Below are 23,654 nucleotides of genomic sequence, written 5' to 3'. Positions count from 1 at the left end.
TTATCCATCAAATGAGAAAAATGACCTGATAGTCTGAAAGTGAGAATTGTATAACATTTACAAAGGGTCTAGCACAGCAACTGGCACTTCTACAACCTATTCAAACTTCTTGCAAGCTTTCTATAAATAAGAATACAGTTGGCCCTCCCTATCTGCGATTCCACACTCACAGATCCAATCAATATCAGATTGAAAATATTTGGGGATGAAAAAAGACATAATAAAAATAATATAACAATAAAAAGAATAAAAATTTTAGAAATATAGTATAACTATTTACATAGCGTTTACATTGTATTTGGTATTATAAGTAATCTAGAGATGATTTAAAGTATAAGAGATGATTTGTATAAGTTATCTGCAAATACTATGTCATTTTATGTAAGGTACAATTTCTCCTGTTCATCAATTAGATGATTTTATTTTCATAATCCAAGAGTGCTGGCTTAATTTCAGTTTTTCTAAAACTAAACTATTAATTCTAATATATATTTATTGATAGGTATTAATTCTCCATATTAAAGGAATTTATTTAGTTGCTTAATGACACATTTTGAAATTAATCTAACCTGCTAAGTTATCTGGATGGCTGTATTGGTTGAAGTCATATGTTCCAAGGGAGCACTAATGATATATAGTGATGAGCTGCTTAACAATGAGGACACTTTCTAACATGTAATCAGGTGGTTTTGTCATGCGAACCAACAGCATAGAGTGTACTTACTCAGACCTAGACGGTACAGCCTACTATACACCTAGGCTATATGGTGTAGCCTGTTGCTCCTAGGGTACAAATCTGTATAGCATGTTACTGTACTGATTACTGTAGGCTATTACAACACAATGGTAAGTATTTTTGTATCTAAACATATCTACACATACAGTACAGTAAAAATATGGTATAAAAGGTAAAATGTAGTTCACCTATATAGGGCACTTACCATGCGTGGAGCTTACAGGTCTGAAATTTGCTCTAGGTGAGTCAGTGAGTAAGTGACGAGTGAATTGGAAGGCCTAGGGCATTACTGTATACTACTGTAAACTTTTGTACTGTACACTTAGGCTGAGCTAAATTTATTTTTAAAAATAATTATGCTCTATTATATAACAGTTGCATCATCACTAGGTGACAGGAATTTTTCACCTCCATTATAATCTTATGGGAGCACTATCATACACGTGGTCCGCCCTTCACACTGCTATGCAGTGCACAACTGTAGTCAGGTTCTGTGGGTAACGGGCTTTAACACTTTTCCAGGCCACATTTATCTTAGCTGTGCTCTCTGAGGTAGAGTTTTAGGGACTGAGAACACGCATCCTTAGCATGCAGAAATAGAATCAGAATTGATTTTTAATAAACAGCTAAGACTCCCCCCAAGAGAGGCAGGGACGCCATTCATTCAGAGTTTTGGTTAATTCCTGAGGCTACTTAAGATCCTCAGTAGACGTCACACTCACCTTCTACTCATCTGACTGCTAAAGTGATGAATCTATTCTTAGATAGCAACAGGGAGCACCTATATGGCAAGCACCTGCTACATGCCAGTCCTGCAAACCTTGAACTGCTCTATTTTCACCAAAGGGCCATTAAAGAAAGGAATACTGATCAATGTTATTAAAGAGCATGTATTCCAAACTTCCCCTGAATGCTGGCTTCTAAATTTTAGAAGGACATGGGCACATCTGAGAACCCATTAAGATTCTCTTCTTGGAACAAATGAAAATTATATGCAAAATTATCTGTTTGCTAGTTGTATGCCAATCATGTGTCTGTAAACTCTGAGAGTCCTTGCAGCTCATTTTCCAATCTCTTACAGCAATGGGTCCCTACCTGGTTGCACACTTCAACTACATGCACAGCTTAAAAAATAAACAAACAAAAACCAGGATGCTGGGCCCCATCTCCAGGGATTCATTTTATTCATCTGGGGTGGGAGCCTAGGCCTTAGATGTTTTAAACCTTCCTGGATGAATCTAATATGCACAGGGTTTTTACTTTTAAATGTAACTTTTTTTTTTTTTTTTTAACAATGGTGTATAGAAGCTGGCTCCTACTGGCTCATAAAAGTTATTGTTAAATATTAAGGAATTTCATTAACTGAATAGCTATCGGTAGCTTGAAATTGTCCATGGAGGGCATATTTACACCACAGAAATAGGTAAAAGGTGTAAATTAGGGTTTTGGGAAATTGGGGAAGAGCCTTTCTAAAAAAACAAAAACAAAACAAAACAACAAAAAAACAGAACACTGCTGACTGAAAGCCACTGTCCCAATGGAACCAAAAACACCAAGTAAAGAATTCCTGCTGTATGTATTCTTAATCCTAGTAACAAAAAGGAATAAAATAGGCTTTCAGAGGAGTATTTGGCCACAGTATAGCCTTGTTGCCCCTCTTTTGCTAAGATTGTTTCCATCAAGTTTTGTTTTGGCATTTTCCCCTTAATCAAGTAATGTTATTTCTTTAAATGAGCCTTATGAAACCCATTACTGACTATTTTCTATTTTAAGGATGACACTGTTCCTAACAACTTCTGAAGTCCCCAAATAAAGCTCCCAGAAGAAATTTGTTTTAAAGTTAAGTATTAAGGGGAAAACCCACACAGAACTATCCAGGGGCACTGGTGAGTTTTCCCAACATGGACCTTGAACACTATTTTCCCTTTCCTTTAGCTGCTCATTAAGTTTGTTTTGTCTGTTTGTTTTGAGACAGGGTGTCACTATGTCGCCCAGGCTGGTCTCGAACTCCTGGGCTCAGGGGATCCTCCCACTTTGGCCTCCCAAAGTGTTGAGATTAGACGCATAAGCCACTGTGCTCAGCCTAGCCAGATTTTTTAGCCTATAAAGAACATTTTCCTCCTCCTGGTCATTGCATTCCATGCATTCTATTCTAATTTATATTTCTTCTGGTACTGAGTGCTTATATTTTCCTGCCTTAATGCATGTAACTTCTTAGAAGGCCTTGGAAGTCCATCATGGAATGTGTCAAGGTATGTTTGAAGTACAAACCTACCAACTCAGCTTTTGCCTGATTTGCATACCATGTTGCTGCTGAGACTAAAACTTGGCTAATGTTGAAATTACCTGCGGAACTTAAAAAAATACACATGTCTGGGTCCTATTCTCACAGATCCTGATTTAATTGATCTAGGATACAGCCGGATGTTTAAAAGTTCTCCAGGCCTTTCTACTCTGCAGCCAGAGATAAAAACACATCACTTTTTATTACCCAACTGAATTCCAGTTCTGCGAACCTTAGAAACCCCAGCCAGATAAAACCCCTTCTCTTCTACAGAATCAAGCCCAAGTTTTCCCTATGGATGATGCAAATTCAACTGCTGACTGACCACTGGGAACCCAATCCAACAGCCTGGTCAGTTCCCTCGGCGCAGGCCCAGCGTCTCCCAGGCCCACCTTCCTCACTTCCGTTAAGCCTCATGGCAGCATCTGCCCACACAGGAAAGAGACAAAACCATTACCAATAAAATTGTGAAGTTTTCCAAAACACTGTTCATCATATATTTCTCTGGTAAGTGTTTAAGCTTGTGGATGAAGTTGATCATATATTCACACATTGGGGAGCGGTTTATTCGGTATACAAATCGGCCATTCTCAAACCTTGCATACTCCGTCTGTGAGGAAAAAAGGATTTCAGTATTTTTACACTTTTGACTCCAAAACACATGAAACAGTTATTACTGCCTATAAAAGCATTTTAGTTTTTCAACATGAATCATCTTCTATATGCTATACTACTTACGTAATTTACTTAAAAAAAACTATCTCCAAATTTATTGCTATACATAGAATCCATTATTTTTCTGAAAGTGCAAAAAAAATTAGTTGGAAAGATGAGAGCTTTAAGAAGAGTTGACAGATCCTTTTAGCAAAGGTCAGAAGAAAATATAACTGCCTAATTATGATGCTTTACCTGGAGGAGGTCTGTAAGAGCAGGCCCCAGCTAGCTACAATTCTTCAAAGAAAATCTCTCTTCATTGTGATAAAGCCTCACAGGTTAACAACCAGTACAGCTAATCTCTCTACTTTAGAAAAAACTGATTATTTCTCACGGATCATGAGCCCCTGAATGTCAGCTGTTTATGAAAGGAAGAAATTAAGAAAATACTAGTATATGTGCAGTTTCAATAACTCAGAAAGGCTTCCTAGATAACCGTGGATCAAAAGGAATTAAGAAAATTACAAACTAAAGAGCAATGAAAAGGGAGATATTTTACATCAAAACGTTATCAGCCACGATGAAGCTGCACTTGAAGGAAACTTAATGAAGCAGCCTGATATGTCTTCATCATTAAAGATAAAAATTTACAGAATAAAATACACATCCTTAAAAAAAAAACCCAAACCACAAAGAAATCAAAGGAAGTCAGGAAAAGGAAATTAATAAAGAAAAAAGCTCAAATCAATGAAATAGAAATTTAAAATGTAGACAGAATTAAAAACTGGTCCTTTAGACAGACAAAATAAACTCTTCACACAAGTAAAAAGGAGAAAAAAGAAAAGAGGCAAAACCACAATTACAGTACAAATTAGAAGATACGTAAGAGATTATTTCACATAACTCTAAAGCGCGTGCACACACACACACACACACTCACACACACACACACATGGCAAAGCAAAGAAAACCCAGCAGATAGAGATGCTTTCCCAGAAAAATACAACTTGCTAACACTGAATCAAAAAGAAGGGGAAAATGTCAATAAACAGGTCAGTCATTGTGGAAATGACCACAATGAGCAAGTTTAGCTATTTACCATTGAAAAAGGTGGAGGCCACAAGGGATATAAAATTTCAGTTAGGAGAAAGAAGCTCAAGAGATCTACTGTACAACATGGCGACTACAGTTAATACCAAGGTATTGTATTCTTGAAAATTGCTAAGAGAATATTTAAGTGTTCTTACCACAAAAATTGGGTAAGTTATGTGAGGTTATATATATGTTAATTAGCTCGATTCAGCCATTCTACTGTGTATACATATTTCAAAACCTCATGTTATATGCCATAAATGTGTAAAATTTTTATTAATTAAAAATAAATAATTAAAAGTATATGCTAAAAAAATATATAAAGACAAAATAGTTTCAGGAGTAAGTTTTATGTAATCTTTAAAGAATAGTTATTTCCAGTGTTATTCTTTTTATGAAACTAGTGTACATTTAAGACTGAAATTTGGCAAAGAGGTTATTGAAAAAAGTATATAGTTGGGTGTGACAGCTCACACCTTTAATCCTAGCACTTTGGTAGGCTGAGGTAGGCAGATCGCTTGAGCCCAGGAGTTTGAGACCAGCGAAACCACACTTCTACAAAACAATACAAAAAATTAGCCAGGCATGGTGGCACAGGCCTGTAGTCCCAGCTACTCAGGAGGCTGAGGTGGGAGGATTGCTTGAGCCCAGTGAGGCTGAGGCTGCAGTGAGCCAAGATTATGCCACTGCACTCCAGTGTGGGTGACAGAGTGAGACCCCAGCTCAAAAAAAAAAAAAAGTATAGATGAATATTACTTATGAAATGTGATGTGAAAATTCTGTGTAAAATATCAGCAAATAGAATCCAACAATAAATCCAAAGTAAGACTGTTTCAGGAATGCTGTGGTGTTTCATACACACTGAGGAAATGTATTAACTTGTTATGTCAACAACTTGGAAGAAAAATCGTATAGCAACAGTTGCTGAAAAGCATTTGATAACGTATTGCAGCTGTAACTAATAAAAATCCTAAGTAAAATAGGAATAGAAAGAAAACACTTAAATTAGTAATAAAGACCATTAGTAAAAGCCTATAGTAAATATAATCCTAAAGGGCAAAACACCAAAACTTTTTCAACTAACATCAGTTAACTATACAAGGGTACCACAGGAATCTGGGGGAAAAACTAAAGTTAAGTATGAGAATTTGCTAAGGTGGCCATATTGAAGACAGATAGGCAAAATCAAGAGCTTTTCTCTAATAATTCGAATCTAGAAACAGGAAATTACAACATATTATACGGTATTTAGAAATACATTTAACAAGAAAGAGAAAAACCTGTATAATGAAAATGGTAAGGCCGAGTACGGTGGCTCACGCTTGTAATCCCAGCACTTTGGGAGGCCGAGGCGGGCGGATCACGAGGTCAGGAGATCAAGACTACGGTGAAACCCCGTCTCTACTAAAAATACAAAAAATTAGCCGGGCGTGGTGGCGGGCGCCTGTAGTCCCAGCTACTCGGGAGGCTGAGGCAGGAGAATGGCGTGAACCCGGGAGGCGGAGCTTGCAGTGAGCCGAGATCGCACCACTGCAGTCCAGCCTGGGCGACAGAGCGAGACCCCGTCTCAAAAAAAAAAAAAAAAGAAAATGATAAAATCTTATTGAAATACATAAAATGAAATGAGAATGCAAATACATTCTTGATTAGAAATATTTAATATAACATTTTTCCAAAAGAACATCTAAATCTGATGCAATTACAATTAGATTGCTCAAACGTTTTTGTTTTTCTTTATATGTTTCAGTGATTGAATTATTTGGAAGAATAAATATTGGTTACTAGCTTAGAAAATATATGAAAAAGAAGAACTGACTTGCCTCATCAAATATCAGTATATACTATAAAGCCACTGTAATCAAATCCACACGGTACTGGGATATGTAGACACAAATAGTGGGTGGAATAGAACAATGGGACGCCAGGAATAGCTCTCAGAATATATGGTAAGTTAAAGGGGACAGATCTGTTTAACTGGGAAAGAATGAATCATTTCATAAGTGGTTTTGATACAAACGTCTATTTGGAAGAAAATATAAGTGGACTACTACTTCACACCAAATGCAGACACACATTCTAAATGGATAAAACGCTTAAATGTAAAACCCCACCTACCACGCACACCACCTTCTCCATAAAAATTCCTGTGATTTTATCAGTCAAAAGCAACCTTTCCCTGCTCCCTGAATTTGCACAGAGCTTTGGGTGTATCATCTGAGGACACCAGTAATTTGACATTTGGGAAATTGAGTAAGCTGTCTGGTTCATCTTTTCTCAAATGCACCTGTCCAGGCAGGGAATTCCAACTACAAAGAACATCCCTGACAGCTATTCACTAACACTGCCTAACACTCATCTTCCACACTCCGAATCACCCACAGGTAACTTTGCTTCCTCCTTCTTAGAGGAGAGGAGGTCATATGGTTCCAGGTATCCCAGCCATGTTTCATGATACAGCCACCTTCTCACCTCCTGGGCTTCCCAGACATTATGTTGAGCCTATTCCCCACCTCCCCACTCATTTTTGTCCTCTGCTCTTCTGTTTATGTCTCCCTCTACTTATCCTAGGGCTGGTGGCTGCTCCCCAAATTTAATCCTTATTCCTGTGCCCTTTCTATTCCCTCTCTGCAGCTAGGTCTCCATTCCCAATCCTTAATGCTCAAGATTCCCAATTTATATTTCCAGTCTTTACCTGTCATCCAAGTTCTAGTCTTGCATCTATAATATTGCCTATTTCCTCTTGAACACCTTATTTCCTTATCTCTATTAGTGGCAGTACCATCCTTCCAAGCATAAAATGTGAGTGTGACTTTTGACTCTTCCTCCTCGTTAATATCCAGTTAGTTTCTAAGTTCCATTCAAAACGTCTTACTGGATTCCCACTGCCACCATTGTGGGCAAGCTCATGACCCCTAAGCTTAAATTGTCCATCTAAGTCAACTCTCCTGGATCCTCTTCTGCCAGCATAACCTTTCCTCAACAACATTCTCATAAGGCCTTTCCATTGCTCAGGGGGCTTGTGCTACGAGGGCCTGCAGCATCCCAAATCCTCATTGCTTAGCCCAAGGTCTTAAGAAATATATCTTTCTCCCTCTCTCCCTCCTCAGCACAAAGTCTTTGTACAGCTAAGGTGGGCTCTTGAACCTGAAAGGTCCGGTGCCACTGCAAATAAAAACTGCTCACTGAACATGGATCAATTAATTGGGTGATGGGTAGAAGACACTAAAAAATACAACCTTCAAGGAATGCCAACAACAAACGTTATTCAACAAAGCAACTCACCCTGATCAAACAAATATACATCTTTTTAAAGGGAGGAAGGTATGAAACATAAAAGCCATAAAAAGAGATTGGATCCTAATATATAATAAACTCTATCTAAAACAATTAAAAGTGAAGGCAGTGGAAATGGCAAAAGCAACAATATCAAACTTAAGGTATCACGGTTTCAGAGGGCAGGTGCCAATCAGCTGAGTACCACCTTGAAGTCTATCTACAATGCCTGGAAGTGCCCTTGGACCTAGGGGTTGGGTGTAGGGAAGGCATCATTCTGAGTGGCAGGGCCTATCTCGACCCAGCTTTCATGCCAGACTACCCCAAAAGGCCTCATGCAAAGGTGCACAGCACTGGCTGAGCAGGGCACAGCCGACTTCAGACACAGTCAGAGGACTGGCACGGGACGTCCTATTTGCTTCCTTTTAGGTGCTTCCAAATCACTTTGGCTTTTTAGAAGTAACAGGAAAAAGAAGTGGGAGAAAGGAAGAGGGTGATATGGTTTGGTTGTATCCCCACCCAAATCTCACCTCGAATTGTAATCCACACATGTCAGAGGAGGGGCCTGGTGGCAGGTGATTGGATTATGGGGGCAGTTTCCCCCAGGCTGTTCCTGTGATACTGTGGAAGTTCTCACCAGATCTGATGGTTTAAAAGTGTGTGGTGGTTCCCACCCACCTTTCTCCTGCCACCATGAGAAGACGTGCCTTGCTTCCCCTTCACCTTCAGCCACCATGATTCTAAGTTTCCTGAGACCCCCATATCATGCTTCCTGTTAAGCCTGTGGAACCGTGAGTCAATGAAACATCTTTTCTTCATAAACTACCCATTTTCAGGTAGTTCTTCATAGCAGTGTGAGAATGGACTAATACAGAAGGTAAGAAGCAGACATCCAAAAATACAACTCTCTGCCCCAAGGAAGGTTTAAGGGAAGGCAACAGTCTGCCCTTGAATGAAGTTTCCAGTATACAGAGGCCAACTTACCTCTACTTTTTCTACTACTTGCTTCCCAAAGGAGCAAACTTTGGTGGAACAGGTGACTGTCATATTTTCAGAACTCTCGTACTGACTGGTTACACCATAAAAAGCCCCAGCATCATCTTGAATATTGCAGTTTAAATCAGCCTGTTGGAAAGGAAATGGAGGTGTGGGTTATTCTCTCACTCCAGGAGTCATGGCACCGAGCAGTAACTTTCAGGGTAAGACCTCCGCTTGGCTGAATGAAGAGGGCTGGCTTGGGAAGGTGATGCTCATCTAGAAACAAGTTCAGTACCCATCTGTCATTTTTTAAAGAGGTTGCTAATTTGGGCAGTCCTCTCTTGAAATGACATGCTACATGTATCGATTTTGTTTTACTTTCTTGCATTCAGTATCAGAATAATACTATGCCCTTGCAATAAAAGATCCACAAGGTCTTTGAAATATGCACAGAAAGCAGGATATTAATTGGATTCATGTTCACTCATCTTTAGAGATATTTTTTTCAAAAAACAAGAGACTGCAGCTGACTAGCCATTTGTCATATATGTACAAACAGAAACTTTCTTAAAAATTAGAATATCTAGCAGGGAAATGGTTCCCATTAAAGACTGGCTTACAAAGACGTTAAATAATGAACATAAGTTGCCATTCATTTAACACATTTTTATTAAGTACCTACTATGAAAGGTTCATGCTAGACAATGTATGGATTTTGCCTACAACTGATATGGAAGATACATAAAATAACTATCATTCAGACAGAAAATAAGTACCATGTCAAAGATACTTAGAGTTCCAGCAATGGAAGGTATGACTTTCCACAGGTGGTCTCAGTTCAGGAATGATTTAGACTGGCACATGCAGGGAAGGCTGGGGGTACAGTGCAGGCCAAGGCCTGGAGTGCTGCGTTCTAGCTTCTGGGCATGGATTAAGGACCTCAGACTGGGAGTTTGGAAATGCAACTTGGGCACAGGTTATGGGGGCTAAGAAGGCAGTATAGATTGTATTCTGTAGGAAATGGATACCCCCTTGAAAGCCTGGGTGCCAAGGAAGTGGTATGATTAGCACTGTGCTCCAGAGAGAAATGTCTTCAGCAGGATGCAATGCCCACTGGGGAAACTGGCTGCTGCAGCGTTTGATCACTGCAGTGGTCTGAACGTGCCCCCACCAAATTCATGCACTGGAAGTTTAATCCCCAGTGCAACAGTATTGGGAGGTGAGGCCTTTTGGGATGGGTTTAGGTGTTGAGCCTCTGCCCTTGCATATGGGTTAACGCTGCTATAAGGAGGGCTTTCAGGAGTAAGCTGGCTCTCTCTGGCCCTTCATCTGCCTTCCACCAGATGCTGTAGATTCAATCTTGGACTTCCCAGCCTTTAGAAATGTGAGAAATGAATTTTTGTTCTTTATAAATTACCCAGGCTGTCGCATTCTGTTTAAAAGCTGAGCCTGCTCTCGTGAGGCTTACAATTAAGTGAGGAACATACCACACGGAACTAAGCACCAGGGAGAGAGGCATGGGGGGACACAAACGGTGAGGAGTGGGCCCCCAGGGTCAGGGGCGCTTCTAATGATGATGCAACTCAGATCCCAAGAAAGACGACGAGGCTTAGGCAAGAGAAGCATTCGATAAGAGAGAAGACGGCACACAGCCAGAAAGCACTAAAGAGAAAGCAAGAGAGAGAGGATGGCAGGAGAGCTGGAGAGGTGGAAGGGCTTGGGTCTAATATCCTGAGACCAAAGGACACAATGAGCAGACAGGCCTGGAACAGTGACAGGGCACAATCAGCTCTGCTTTCCAAAAGGCACCTCTGACCACAGCTCGGAGAAGACTCCGGAAGAGAGCAGAAAGGATGTGTATATATATATATATATACTAGGAGGCCATTATAGCAGTCCAAGCGAGAGATGATAAATGTGGGCTACCGTGGTGGCTGTTGAAGCAGAGGTACGTGGATCTGACACTCAAATGAGATTTTATATTTTGTGAGGTTTGGCACTTTTTTTTTTTTTTTTTTCTGAGACAGGGTCTGGCTGTGTTGCCTAGGCTAGAACGCAGTGGTGCGAGGCTCACTGCAACCTCCGCCTCCCAGGTTCAGTGGATTCTCCCGCCTTAGCCTCCTGAGTAGCTGAGATTACAGGTATGTGCCACCATGCCCAACTAATTTCTGTATTTCTAGTAGTGACAGGGTTTTGCCTTGGTGCCCAGGCTGGTCTCGAACTCCTGGCCTCAAGTGATCTGCCCACCTCAGCCACTCTAAGTGCTGAGATTACAGGTGTGAGGCACCGTATTACATCAGACTTGGCAGATTCTGACTGGCTAATTTTTATACCTTGACAGGCACTAACCACTAAGACCTGAGTCATCATATACTTTAAGTATCTACATTTAAATTTCCTTTTTGAATTGGTTATTATGAAAATGTCCAACTCCTTAGGCAAAACTTCCTACCTTCTGTCTACAAATAAAGAGAACCATGTACTCCATGTTCCCCTTTTCACCTTATGTGCCAAGAAATTCAAAGCTAAATTCAGAGTTCAACTACAATAATTAACTTGTCTCAGGTGCTTCTAATAGCTACTAACAGTCAGGGTACAGCTCCTTTTACTGGTTTCCAATCTGCTTTAACTTGTACTTATCCAATTTTACGTTACTCATAAATGTAGTGAGCTTTCCTCACATTCTGCTTTTTGGCTTTTATGGGGTATAAATCATAAACAAATAAAAATACCCAGGTGTGCATTTTTCTCACATTCAAAGGTTTAACGTTTGGCTCCACAAAACAGCAGCTCAGCAGGAAATCATGCATGTCTTTCCCTAACTGAGATCAGCATCTGAACTCCCAAGGCTGAAGAGGCCCCTGGGTCTAACTGAGCTCCAGCCTCCAGGGCAGAAGGGCTACCATACACCTCAGGCACACAGGGGCTCTGAACACTGGAATTCCCATCGAGCTTTCCACATGGTGGTGTTACCTTCAAGAACTGCCGCTGCCTTGCTTTGCTGACACCTTAGAATACTTTGCTGTGAAAAGCAGTTCAGGTGCTTTATGGTGGCAGGATTAATGCTGTTACTATTATGATGTAGCTTGTGCCAAAACATTCCAGATTTTTTTTTTTTTTTTGAGATGAAGTTTCACTCTTCTAGCAGACTGGAGTGCAATGGTGCGATCTTGGCTCACCGCAACCTCTGCCTCCTGGGTTCAAGCGACTCTCCTGCCTCAGCCTCCCGGGTGACTGGGATTACAGGCAGGCGCCACCATGCCCGGATAATTTTTTTGTATTTTTAGTAGAGACGAGGTTTCTCCACGTTGGTCAGGCTGGTCTTGAACTTCCATGCTCAGGTGATCCGCCCACCTCGGCCTCCCAAAGTGCTGGGATTACAGGCCTAAGCCACCATGCCTGGCCCAGCCCAACATTTTTTAAAAAAGTGAAAACATGCATGTGGTAAAGACAGGGGGAAAATAAAACTGTAAAATGGGCATGAACCCCAAAATTTGCCAACCTCCCTAAGGATAACCAACGTTATCCATTTCTCAGGTGTCCTTTCAGAGATATTCAGCACTTAGGTATTCAAGCACATACATTCCTCCTTTATCACACAAACAGTAGCACATTATATTAACTTTTCTAAAACCTTGCATTAAACATATATATATATACCTATGCATCTTAGAACTCATATAGTACTAATACAGAATTTCAGTATTATAAAGTACAGCCATTTAAAATAATGAACAGCCACACTTTCTAGTGGCTGCATACTGTTCTATGGCACAGATACACCATAATTTAATACATGACCTACTGATGAATATCTATGATGCTTCCCAATGATGCTGCAATAAGTTTGTGTTGAGCAGAAAAGGTGCATTAGAAATTATTTATTTTCTGGATATTAGCCCTTTGTCAGATGAGCAGGTTGCAAAAATTTTCTCCCATTCTGTAGGTTGCCTGTTCACTCTGATGGTAGTTTCTTTTGCTGTGCAGAAGCTCTTTAGTTTAATTAGATCCCATTTGTCAATTTTGGCTTTTGTTGCCATTGCTTTTGGTGTTTTAGACATGAAGTCCTTGCCCACGCCTATGTCCTGAATGGTATTGCCTAGGTTTTCTTGTAGGATTTTAATGGTTTTAGGTCTAACATTTAAGTCTTTAATCCATCTTGAATTAATTTTTGTATAAGGTGTAAGGAACTCAAACAAATTTACAAGAAAAAAACAAACAACCCCATCAAAAAGTGGGCAAAGGACATGAACAGACACTTCTCAAAAGAAGACATTTATGCAGCCAAAAAACACATGAAGAAATGCTCATCATCACTGGCCATCAGAGAAATGCAAATCAAAACCATAGTGAGATACCATCTCACACCAGTTAGAATGGCCATCATTAAAAAAGCAGGAAACAACAGGTGCTGGAGAGGATGTGGAGAAATAGGAACACTTTTACACTGTTGGTGGGACTGTAAACTAGTTCAACCATTGTGGAAGTCAGTGTGGCGATTCCTCAGGGATCTAGAACTAGAAATACCATTTGACCCAGCCATCCCATTACTGGGTATATACCCAAAGGACTATAAATCATGCTGCTATAAAGACACATGCACACGTATGTTTATTGCGGCACTGTTCACAATAGCAAAGAGTTGGAACCAACCCAAATGTCCAACAACGATAGACTGGATTAAGAAAATGTGGCACATATACACCATGAATACTATGCAGCCATAAAAAATGATGAGTTCGTGTCCTTGTAGGGACATGGATGAAGCTGGAAACCATCATTCTCAGTAAACTATCGCAAGGACAAAAAACCAAACACCGCATGTTCTCACTCATAGGTGGGAATTGAACAATGAGAACTCACGGACACAGGAAGAGGAACATCACATTCCGGGGACTGTTGTGGGGTGGCGGGAGGGGGGAGGGACAGCATTAGGAGATATACCTAATGCTAAATGACGAGTTAATGGGTGCAGGAAATCAACATGGCACATGGATACATATGTAACAAACCTGCACATTGTGCACATGTACCCTAAAACCTAAAGTATAATAAAAAAAAAAAGAAATTATTTTTTTTCTTTCTTTCAACTTTAAATTCCTAGCTTTGAAAAAGAGTCTCCATGTGCTATGAATACACTGTGAGCTAACACTGTACTAGTTGATTTTGATTAATCAAGTTGTTCTGAAAGACTAGTAAATAACTAAATGCAGTCTAGCCAGCTGAGTGTGGTACAACACCTGTAGTCCCAATTACTCGGGAGGCTGAGGCAGGAGGCTCGCTTAAACCCAGGAGTTTGAGACCAGCCTGGGCAACATAGCAAGACCCTATCTCTAAGCAGGAGGGAAAGCAGTCTAGTGATTTTGGTGTACAGAGTGGACTATGGAAGGGAACATAGTGAAATAAGCAATTGTGTGTGGGGGGCAGGCGGGTCACTGGGAGAGTAAATAGATTGTTTTTAAAAACCATCAACCTTAAAACAGAAAAAATAATCTGTCAATACATATAATTTAAAAATGTTAACTAAGTTTAGAATGTTATTATTCATCATGATGTTAGTAAAATTGCTGAATATGTTCACAACTGTTATGGTTCTGTCTGTACGAGGTTCCATGCTTAAGTAACGCTGGTGAAAGCAGCTGTCCCACAGCAGCGGCACACCTAACAGATCTGACGCATTTTTAAGACCGCCTTCCTTTATTTAACAAAATGATTTTCAATAATAACCAGCACTCTACTTCAGCTATTTAAAATTGTAAACATAAAAATTCCCACAGCAGAAACAGAGAATGAAGGAATGGAAAAAAAGTTCTGTTTCCTCATCTTCATAATCATTCTACTATTGTTGCTCATTGACAAATCTGTTTAACCACTGGAACAAGGAGCACCATGAGGGCTGTGGACTCAGACTGCACCTGAAATGAGTATGAGGCTGAGTCCACATATGTTACTAAATGAGAAGTAATATAATGGATAATGTGCTTGCTAATTTGAAGCATACAGATGTTCTATATATAAAATTTCAACATATGTTGTATACATACATATATAAAAAATAAAAATTCAGTTCACACCTATAATCCCAGCACTTTCAGGTCGAGGCAGGAGGATTGCTTGAGCCCAGGAGTTCGAGACCAGCCTGGGCAACACAGGGAGATGCCACCTCTACCAATAACTTTTTTTTTTAATTAGCCGGACATGGTGGCATGTGCCTGTAGTCCCAGCTACCTGGAAGGCTAAAATAGGAAGCTTCCTAGAGTGCAGGAGTTTGAGGCTGCAGTGAGCCATGATTTGTACCACTGCACTCCAGCCTGGGCAACAGAACTAGATGCTGTCTCAAAAAAAATTAATTAAAAAAATTCAACACTAACTTCACCAATTATCTAGGACCCAGGCCAACGAAGGAGGTTTTGTCAGTTAATATGGTGATAATAAAATGAAAACTGATTTTTTAGATGGTTTTGCCATTGTTTGTAAATTCCCTGCAGCCAAGCAATGTCCTTAATGCATGCAGCTGGGGCAGACCATTCCTACCACCTCACCATTGGTTTACCATTATCTCTTAGAACTCCCCAAACAACTTTAATATAGCTTCCATTTGGAATGGATGATCTGTAGTTACAATGATAGAATTATTCAAAACAGAGTTATTAAAGAATACCCAACCTACCCTCAGAAACCATCCTAACAAATTACATGTTTTAAAGTTGTCAAAGTTAACAGTTTTACATAAAATTAAAATATAACATACATTCAGAGAAGTACACAAACTGGAAGTTTACAGCTCAATTAATTTTCATCAAGTGAGCCAGCACCCAGATGAAGAAATGGAAGTCCCTCTCTCCCCCAAATATCCTTCCTTCCAGGCACAATCATCCATACACCTTGCCAGTGTAACCATGATCCTGAACCATTACACATTAGTTTTGTCTGGTTTCTGAACTTTAAGCAAGTGGAACAGGGTTTACAGTGTTTAGTTTTGTTTACTCAGCATTTTATTTGTGAGACTCAACCATGTTGTTGTATATAGTTCATTCATCGTCATTACTGTAGAATATTCCATTGAATGAAAAATGCCACGATCTATCCACCCTATTACTTAGGGACATTTCCAAGGCTTCCAAATGGACCTATTACGAAGAGTGCTACTATGAACGTTCTTGAATATGCTTTTGAGGAACATATGGATGTGTTTCTGTTGGGTGTTCCTAGGAGTGTAATTGCTCGGTCATAGAGTCTATGTGCACTTCATCCTTCATTTAGATAAGAGATAAGGAGAAACAGTCTGAGAAAATTATCTAATTATTAGTGTAAATTTAAGAGATTAGATTTTAAAAGGCTTCCCAACTAACAGTAAATAACCAATGTGCCATTACAACTGCTTTGTAATTACCCTTGAACATGGAAAATAATTATGTAGCTATCCAACCATATCACAGATGCTCTTCAAGAATTTTCTAGGAGGAAGTATTGACGTAAAATATAATTATCAAAAAATATATATATATATAATTATCTGTCAGCTGATAGTGTTATGGCTATTCCAGAAAGAAATGCAGTCACTGAACTCCCATGAAGCAAAGGTAATATCAAAGAAGGAATGCTAGCATTAAGTCAACAACAAAGAAGTCTGGGATTTGCAGAGTTCATTATCTACCCTACTGACACGTCCCCCCTCCCAACTGAAAATCACTCCAGGTGGAAAGCAAACCTATTTCTGTAGTTCTGAAGGCAAGAAAATGAGTTTTAAAAAATGTACCACTATCAGAGATACAAACTATTTCTGCCTAGTCAGCTTTTACCTAACCACTGGATATTTTCTAAAAGTAAATAAAAACAAAAATCCAAGAAACAGTTGAAAACTAGTAAAACTTATCTTTCCAATAAATTCCAAAGTCAAACCATATCCCATCTTCTGGGCACAAGCTAGCCAAAAAAGGCTGGTCATGGGCCAGGTTCTGCACTGTTAAAAAACAACACTTAGAGATATGTCCGGGGAAGGTAAGTCCAGGGAAATGAGTCCTTCTAAGAAATCTTCTCCCTGTTTGCTCTAGAAACAGAGACCCTAAACTCTAAGCTGAAACTTAGTTCAGAGGTCAACTCTCTCCTACCTCCAAAAGCAGAAATCCTTTCCACAGCATCCTGACCTGCACTGCCTTAAAGCTAAATACTTTCAGACACAGGAAAATCACTTCAATAATGCTGCTGGGCAGGCACGCTGGCCACTTACACCCAGGAGTTTGAGACCAGCCTGGGCAACATAGCAAGACCCCATCTCTATTTATAAATAATAATAATAATGTTGCCAGAGAGTCTTAACTGTTAGATAATTCTTTTTTCTGTTATATTAATTTTCTCTGCTACAAATTATCACACATTTAGTGGCTTAAAACAAGACAAACTAATTATTTTATATTCCTGTAGGTCAGAAACTTAATTCAGCTCCCAGCCAGCTAAGATCAAGGAACTAGAAGGGATGCAACTCCTTACTAGACAGAGGCTCTGAAGAGGGTTCATGTTTCCTTGCCTCTTCCAGTTTCTCAGACCACCTACACTCCTTGTCCTGGAGCCCCCTGCTCCATTTTCAAAGCCAGAAACACCAGCCGAATCCTTCTTACATTGCCAGCTGTCATCTCTCTGGATGTTTTCTTTTGTCTTCCTCTTCTGCTTTTAAGGGACCTTGTGACCACGCTAGGCCCACTTAGATAATCCAAGATATTCTATCTGCCGATTAACAACTTTTAATTCCCCTTTGCCATGTAATGTACCATTATCCACAGATTCCATGGCTACAGAGGAGGCATCTCTCTGGATCCATGATGCTGCCTATTACATCTGTTAAGTTGAAATGAGCTCCTCTGTAACTTCCATCCAGAACTTCGGGTACCACAGACCTAAGAACATTTCTGTAACACAATTCTGCAGTTTTCTTTCCTTTCCTCCTTAACTTCACCATTCCTCTCCTCCTCCTCACCCACATAGTTCTTCAGGTTCTGTTTGCTTCCCAAGATTCAAATTTTACATTTACTTTTGTTAAACTCTGTCCAAAGTTCAATCCTCCACTCATCCCATCCAGTCCGACACTGGTCCAGGTGTCTGTGAATGCTGCCTCTCATTTGTTATCTCATCTCAGACACTGGACTGACAGCACAGATAGCAGAAGTGAGGGATTTGGAATCACTTTTTGGGTCTCGCTTTCCTCATCTTTATCCACAGGGAAGACGACTTGTTTCCAAAGGCCACGGTGGTAATATGAGGAGATAATGCATATGAAATTCACCTGTAATCTATAATGTACTATAAAATTTAGTCATTAACAATACCTATAATCACTCCTGTTCACTTGTCAATTTGAAATACTGACCACAATAGAGATGAAGACAGAGCCTCAAATCACATCTACAGACACCGACACCTTTCCTCAACGAGACAAGAGTTTATAATCAATAAACATGATAGAGACTGTCACCATGGAGCCAGTCTTGGCCCCAACCCACATTTGTCGGGTGTGTGGCACAGATGCAACACTGGCTTTTTCCAAACAGAAAAATTAGGACTTTTTCTGATTTGTGTTTATGACGGGTCTTACATATTGAGTATAACAGCTCAAACAGGTATAAATTTCTCACAAAGGCATGATTAGACATGTTATAGAATTCTTTCTGAGACTAAAAAAAGGCCGTCATTAACACATGTGTGTTGAGTGAATCAAAGACTTTAAGGTCTATTTGTGGGCAAGTCCTGAAAAACAACAAAAAGTCGAAGCACAAGCATGTTTCAGTGATGGGCAAAAGAAGCAGACAGCAACAGAAAACAAAAATACACCCCATCAAAAGTTTCCAAATTCTTTCCCAAATCATCCTTCTCTTATACTCATTACTTCCACAACTGAAACAGTTCAGTCCCAAGAGTCTGGATTCGTTTCTCCTCTATTACCTCTTACTCAGTAAGCCCATTTATTCATGGATCTGTTCTTTTTTCTGAAACAGAGTCTCACTCTGCTGCCCAGGCTGGAGTGCAGTGGCACAATGTCGGCTCACTGCAACCTCGACCTTCTAGGTCCAAGCGATTCTACTGCCTCAGACTCCCAAGTAGCTGGGATTACAGACGTGCGCCACCACACTAATTTTTGTATTTTTTTAGTAGAGATGGGGTTTCACTATGTCGGCCAGGTTGGTCTTGAACTCCTGACATCAAGTAATCCACCTTCCTCGGCCTCCCAAAGTGCTGGGATTAAAGGAGTGGGCCACCATGCCCAGCCATCCTGGATCTGTTTGGTTTAATTTCATGTTTTTGCCTTTTGGCAGTAAATATGAAAAATGCAACACCCTCCAAAGACTGACCCTTCCCATTTCAAGGGTAAGGAAGAATGAGGCCTCACCCAAGTATGTGGGATCTGAAATCCTTGGAGGCGGGTGCTAGGCCAGGGAACAGAGTGGATCATCCCTGCAAAACCTCCGTCCTCTGGAGACCTGGCTGTGGGGGCAGAAGGATCAGGAAGTGAAGGCTACTCCTGCCCAGTGAAGAACAGGAGTGAGCAGCTCACGCGGCAGCAGCATTTGGCGGATGACAACAACTTTGTTACAAGCTTCACTGGGGAAAAGCCTGCTGGAACAAAGGCAAGCAGATAACCTCTAAGGTGCGAGGCAGGGGGACAGCAGGGGCACAGGGTCAGGAGCAGACTGTGGACATTCCCTTCCTATCCAGAGGGCTTGGAATAGCTGGGGAGAATGACGTGGTTGCAAAAATGTAAACATCAAGAGGACTGACCCCAAACAGAGACAGTCTAATAGGCACTGATGGCTGCAATGAGATGCTGGCATTTTAAAACACTACTTTGAACCTCTCTTCTTCATCCTCTCTGAGCAATGATCAAAGAATCAAGATTTCAAATTGTGAAGCAATTTTTTCCAATGGTAGCATCTGGCTCCTTGGCAGGCGGTGCTGGGAGCTGGGCCCTGTGGCGGGCAGCCGTCCAGGCCTGCCACATGGTGAGGCTCGGCCAGGCAGGGCACGCAGTGCGGCATTGCAGCTGCTCCCACAGGCACCAAAGGACAATCGCTCTGCACTGGGCCTGGAGCAGAGGGGCAAAAGTGCCCCTAGAGGCAGCACTGCCATGGGCGGGGGGGGTCTGGAGAAAGCTGGCTGCTCTAAAAGGCTCCTCGCCCTCTCATTTGCAGGCATGTGCCTCCTGGCTAAGACCCTTGAAGCCAGTCCCATTGACACTCAGAGGCTTGGGGTGGGTGGAGAAGCTGGGCCAACCGTGAGACAGCTCCCCAGCAAGGAAGCCTGCATTTAGGGGGAGTGAAGGAACTGCCCTCAGAAAAGAGTCTTTGAGTGTGTTCACTTCGGCCCTTATGCCCTGCCCAACCCAATGATGAGACAGCAGCTGTAGCCTGCCTGCCACAGCTGTTTTAAATAAGAATAATAGGCATAAACTCAGCCGTGGCTCTTCAAGTTACTTCCCCGCTAATTATGGCATATATTTACATCTACAAAATAGAAGATTTTTAAAACCACCACCAAGGGCCCCTTTATTGTGCAGATTGGCACCCCTATTTGAATTTCATAAACATTTAGTACTTCAAAGAATCTTAAAAGCTTGCTCTAATTATGCTATGCACTGGTTGAAAGGCTGCCCGTCTGCACTGCAAATTCCTACAAATACCAGCATTTAGTTTTTTCAAAAATTCAATTAATATCACCCACACGACTTCAGGTGACTACCAGTGGCAACTTCACATAGTGGCTGGGATGAAAGAGTCGGGTCTCAGCTCCAACAACAAAGCAGCTACACGGGCCAGTTCTTTCCAATAGAGGCAAGTAATGAGTTCTGGGTGCCCAGCTGAGCTGGCCCCAAACCCTTCTCATTCATCAGGTGTGTGAACACTGGCCCAGACACCACCTTTCCCAGGAAACAGGACCTTTTTATGGTTTCAAGGTTTTGTGCATGAAAAGTTTTTCATAGAACAACAATAACAACCCCAAACCAATGATACGTAAGTGAACTAACAAGTGCAGAGTTGCCAGATAAAACGGGGAACCCAGTTAACTCACATCTCAAATGAACAGCAAATACTTTTTCAGTACATATGAACATATATACCAAATACTGTATAGGACATGTACACCAAAAAAGTATTCAGTGTTTATTTGAAATGCAAATTTAACTGGGCAACCTGATAAATCTGACAACTCTATTATCAAGAAACCTTTAGCACAAAGAATAAAAACTGAGACTTACCCTCAAATTCTCATTGCTGTAAAAGGCATCATATGTCCAAGACACCTTAGGTAGGGAAAATGAAGTTGCAGGAAACACTTGGAGCATAATCCTTTTTTAGTAAAAACAAGTGATGTATATGTGTATGTCGGTTTGTAGATACATATGTAAAAGTCTAAAAGGATATGTTCCAAATTTTGGGATCTGGCTGGCCACAGGCATGTATGTGTGCAAGGAGGATCTCACTTTTTATTCTATATTCTTTTCAACTGCTCAAACTATTCATAACAAACCTGCATCATTTTTTTAATTTAAAAAGTAAATTAAAATGGGGTGGACTGGGGGAGTAGGAAGTACCGTGGATCTTTACCTGCACACGGAGAGGGGGTCTCTCACACCACCAAGGGCCTAGGATCAGTTTTAAGCAACTGACAGATCCCTGAAGTGTCCAGTTAATCCAACTATGCCTTGCAAAACTGGGTCTGAAAATATGCAGCCACCCTGCCTATGGCACATCCATTCTTTCCTTCTCAGGTTTTTCTTGAGGTGAAATGGTAACAGTGACAGCATGAATCAAGCTAATTGTGGCAGCAGCTCAGGTGGGATCATGGCTTAGCATCTCAGTCCGTAGCCACAGAAGGGAGTGGAATTAAATGGCCCCAGAAGGAAGGGACAGACCCCTGACCTGGGCTTTCTTAGTAACCACAGAGCCGAAGGACCCAAGACAGAAAGTCTTTTAGGAATAGCTGTTGGAATGAATTCCTCCAGGAGGTCACGGAAACTCCCAATGCAAGAGATTCTGCCCGGAAGCCCTGAAGACTTAAGAGTTGAAGGTTAAAAAAAAGAGAAGTATCTGTGGTTTGATAGAAGAGGATGGGAGGAAAAGCAATGTAAGCTTTTGTGCTCATTTTCCAAGCTGTCCTATCCTGTGAAATCCATGATTTCATTCCTACTACGTTTTAGGCTTTCAGAGGATTCAGGTACGGTCTTTTGAAGTGAATGCCCCTGTGACCAGTGTTTCCACCCACATCTCTCCCTATTCTCTGAGTTCGGTAAGGCCCAGTGGCCATGGGGACCTCTCGCCACCTCCCAGGACTCCTTGTCTGTACATGAGTATCCACTGCCCTGAAAACTCCTTCTCGCTCCCCTTGCACTGACCAAATTCTATCAAGATTCTGTTTAAATGCCATGTCTTTGTGAGCCCTTCCGGAATGTTCTCAAGCAAAAAGGGTTCCACCTCTGTGCTTCCACAGCAACTTCCACCCACTTCCACTACAGCTCCTACCCCTCGGTGCTGTTGTTCACCTGCCCACATGTCTGCCATCCCTCACCAGACCCTGAGCCTGCAAATCAGAACCTCTCAATCACATCTGCTTCCGTTTTCCAGAAGCAAAGACGAGACTGGCAAATGTTTGTTGAATGACTTTCTAGCAACGAGATGGCCCAGAAAAGCTTTCAAGTGAGTCTCTTGATGTCTCCTCTTCCTCCTACGAATTGCTTGCAGATGATTCCTCAACAAACTCTCAGGTGGTAATGTGAGATGGCAATGTGGCAGAGTGCCCAATGCACAGCAATTTCTTTAGGACCATTTACTGATTGAAATAAAATAACTTTCCAGGTAACATTAAAAAAAAAAAACCTTGAAAATCTATTATATACATTGCAGCACTGAACAAAGGCCACAGATGGGGTACGCCCCCTTGGAAAGGCCTACAAAGAAGTTTGGCATCCAGGGTTCGGGAACCAGGAAGGAGCAACCCCAAGCAGCAGCCAGCACAGAAAGTGCTCACAAGCTCCAGATATTTTTCTTATGAAAACAAACCAAAATGGGCGGATATACAAATTTATTAGTTTCTCTCTTCCTGTGCTTACAATAGCAGGGCCTATCAAGAGATAATTAAAAAAAAAAAAAAAGACTCATATAACCACAGTCTACTTAAAATTTAACATGTATTAGCCCCCAAGTACCTCTGAATATCGTGATACTTCTCACTAATCTTTCTTCTACTTAAATCATTTCATCACTTAATATTGTTCAGTTAACTTTAAAACACATTTTGAGATGAGACAGAAGTAGGGAGAAACGGAAAACTTATTGAGCCGAAAGGCCCCTCCTTCCTGATAGCAGTTCAAAACATGTGGAAAGCAAATGATTTCGTATTGTTAACTCCCTCTTCCATGAATAGCAACAGGACATTTGGTTCCAAATGACAGACTCAGGTCTACAATTCCAACCTAGATCATGCAGAATACAATTAGAAACAAGCTGAGACTCCAATGGGGGCGGGGTCTGTTCTGCTGGGTTATTGTGCGCCCAGTTTCTTCTCTTTAAATAAAACCCAGTTTTATGCAGAGTGACTGTCATTTTGTTGAACAAATGTGATTTCATTTCTACCAAGACAAAAGCATCTTCT

At 40.9% G+C, this 23,654-nt stretch overlaps 1 protein-coding gene across 5 annotated transcripts in view; it reads right to left on the bottom strand.

The window, feature by feature from the left end:
- The window catches only part of TEAD1 (TEA domain transcription factor 1), a 271,344-nt gene that overhangs the window by 10,944 nt on the left and 236,746 nt on the right, over positions 1–23,654 (bottom strand). For all 5 annotated transcript variants that reach the window (XM_030828914.1, XM_030828915.1, XM_030828917.1 and 2 more), the window contains 2 exons: positions 9,024–9,164; positions 3,478–3,630 (listed from right to left, as the gene is read on the bottom strand). In XM_030828914.1, the coding sequence (XP_030684774.1) occupies positions 3,478–3,630; positions 9,024–9,164 (294 nt within the window). The remainder of the gene's footprint in view (positions 1–3,477; positions 3,631–9,023; positions 9,165–23,654) is intronic.

This window comes from Nomascus leucogenys, chromosome 15 (genome assembly GCF_006542625.1).
Source record: "Nomascus leucogenys isolate Asia chromosome 15, Asia_NLE_v1, whole genome shotgun sequence".
Classification (NCBI taxonomy): Eukaryota; Metazoa; Chordata; class Mammalia; order Primates; family Hylobatidae; genus Nomascus; species Nomascus leucogenys.
Note: the sequence above shows the minus strand (reverse complement) of the source record. Positions and strands in the feature narration are given on the sequence as shown.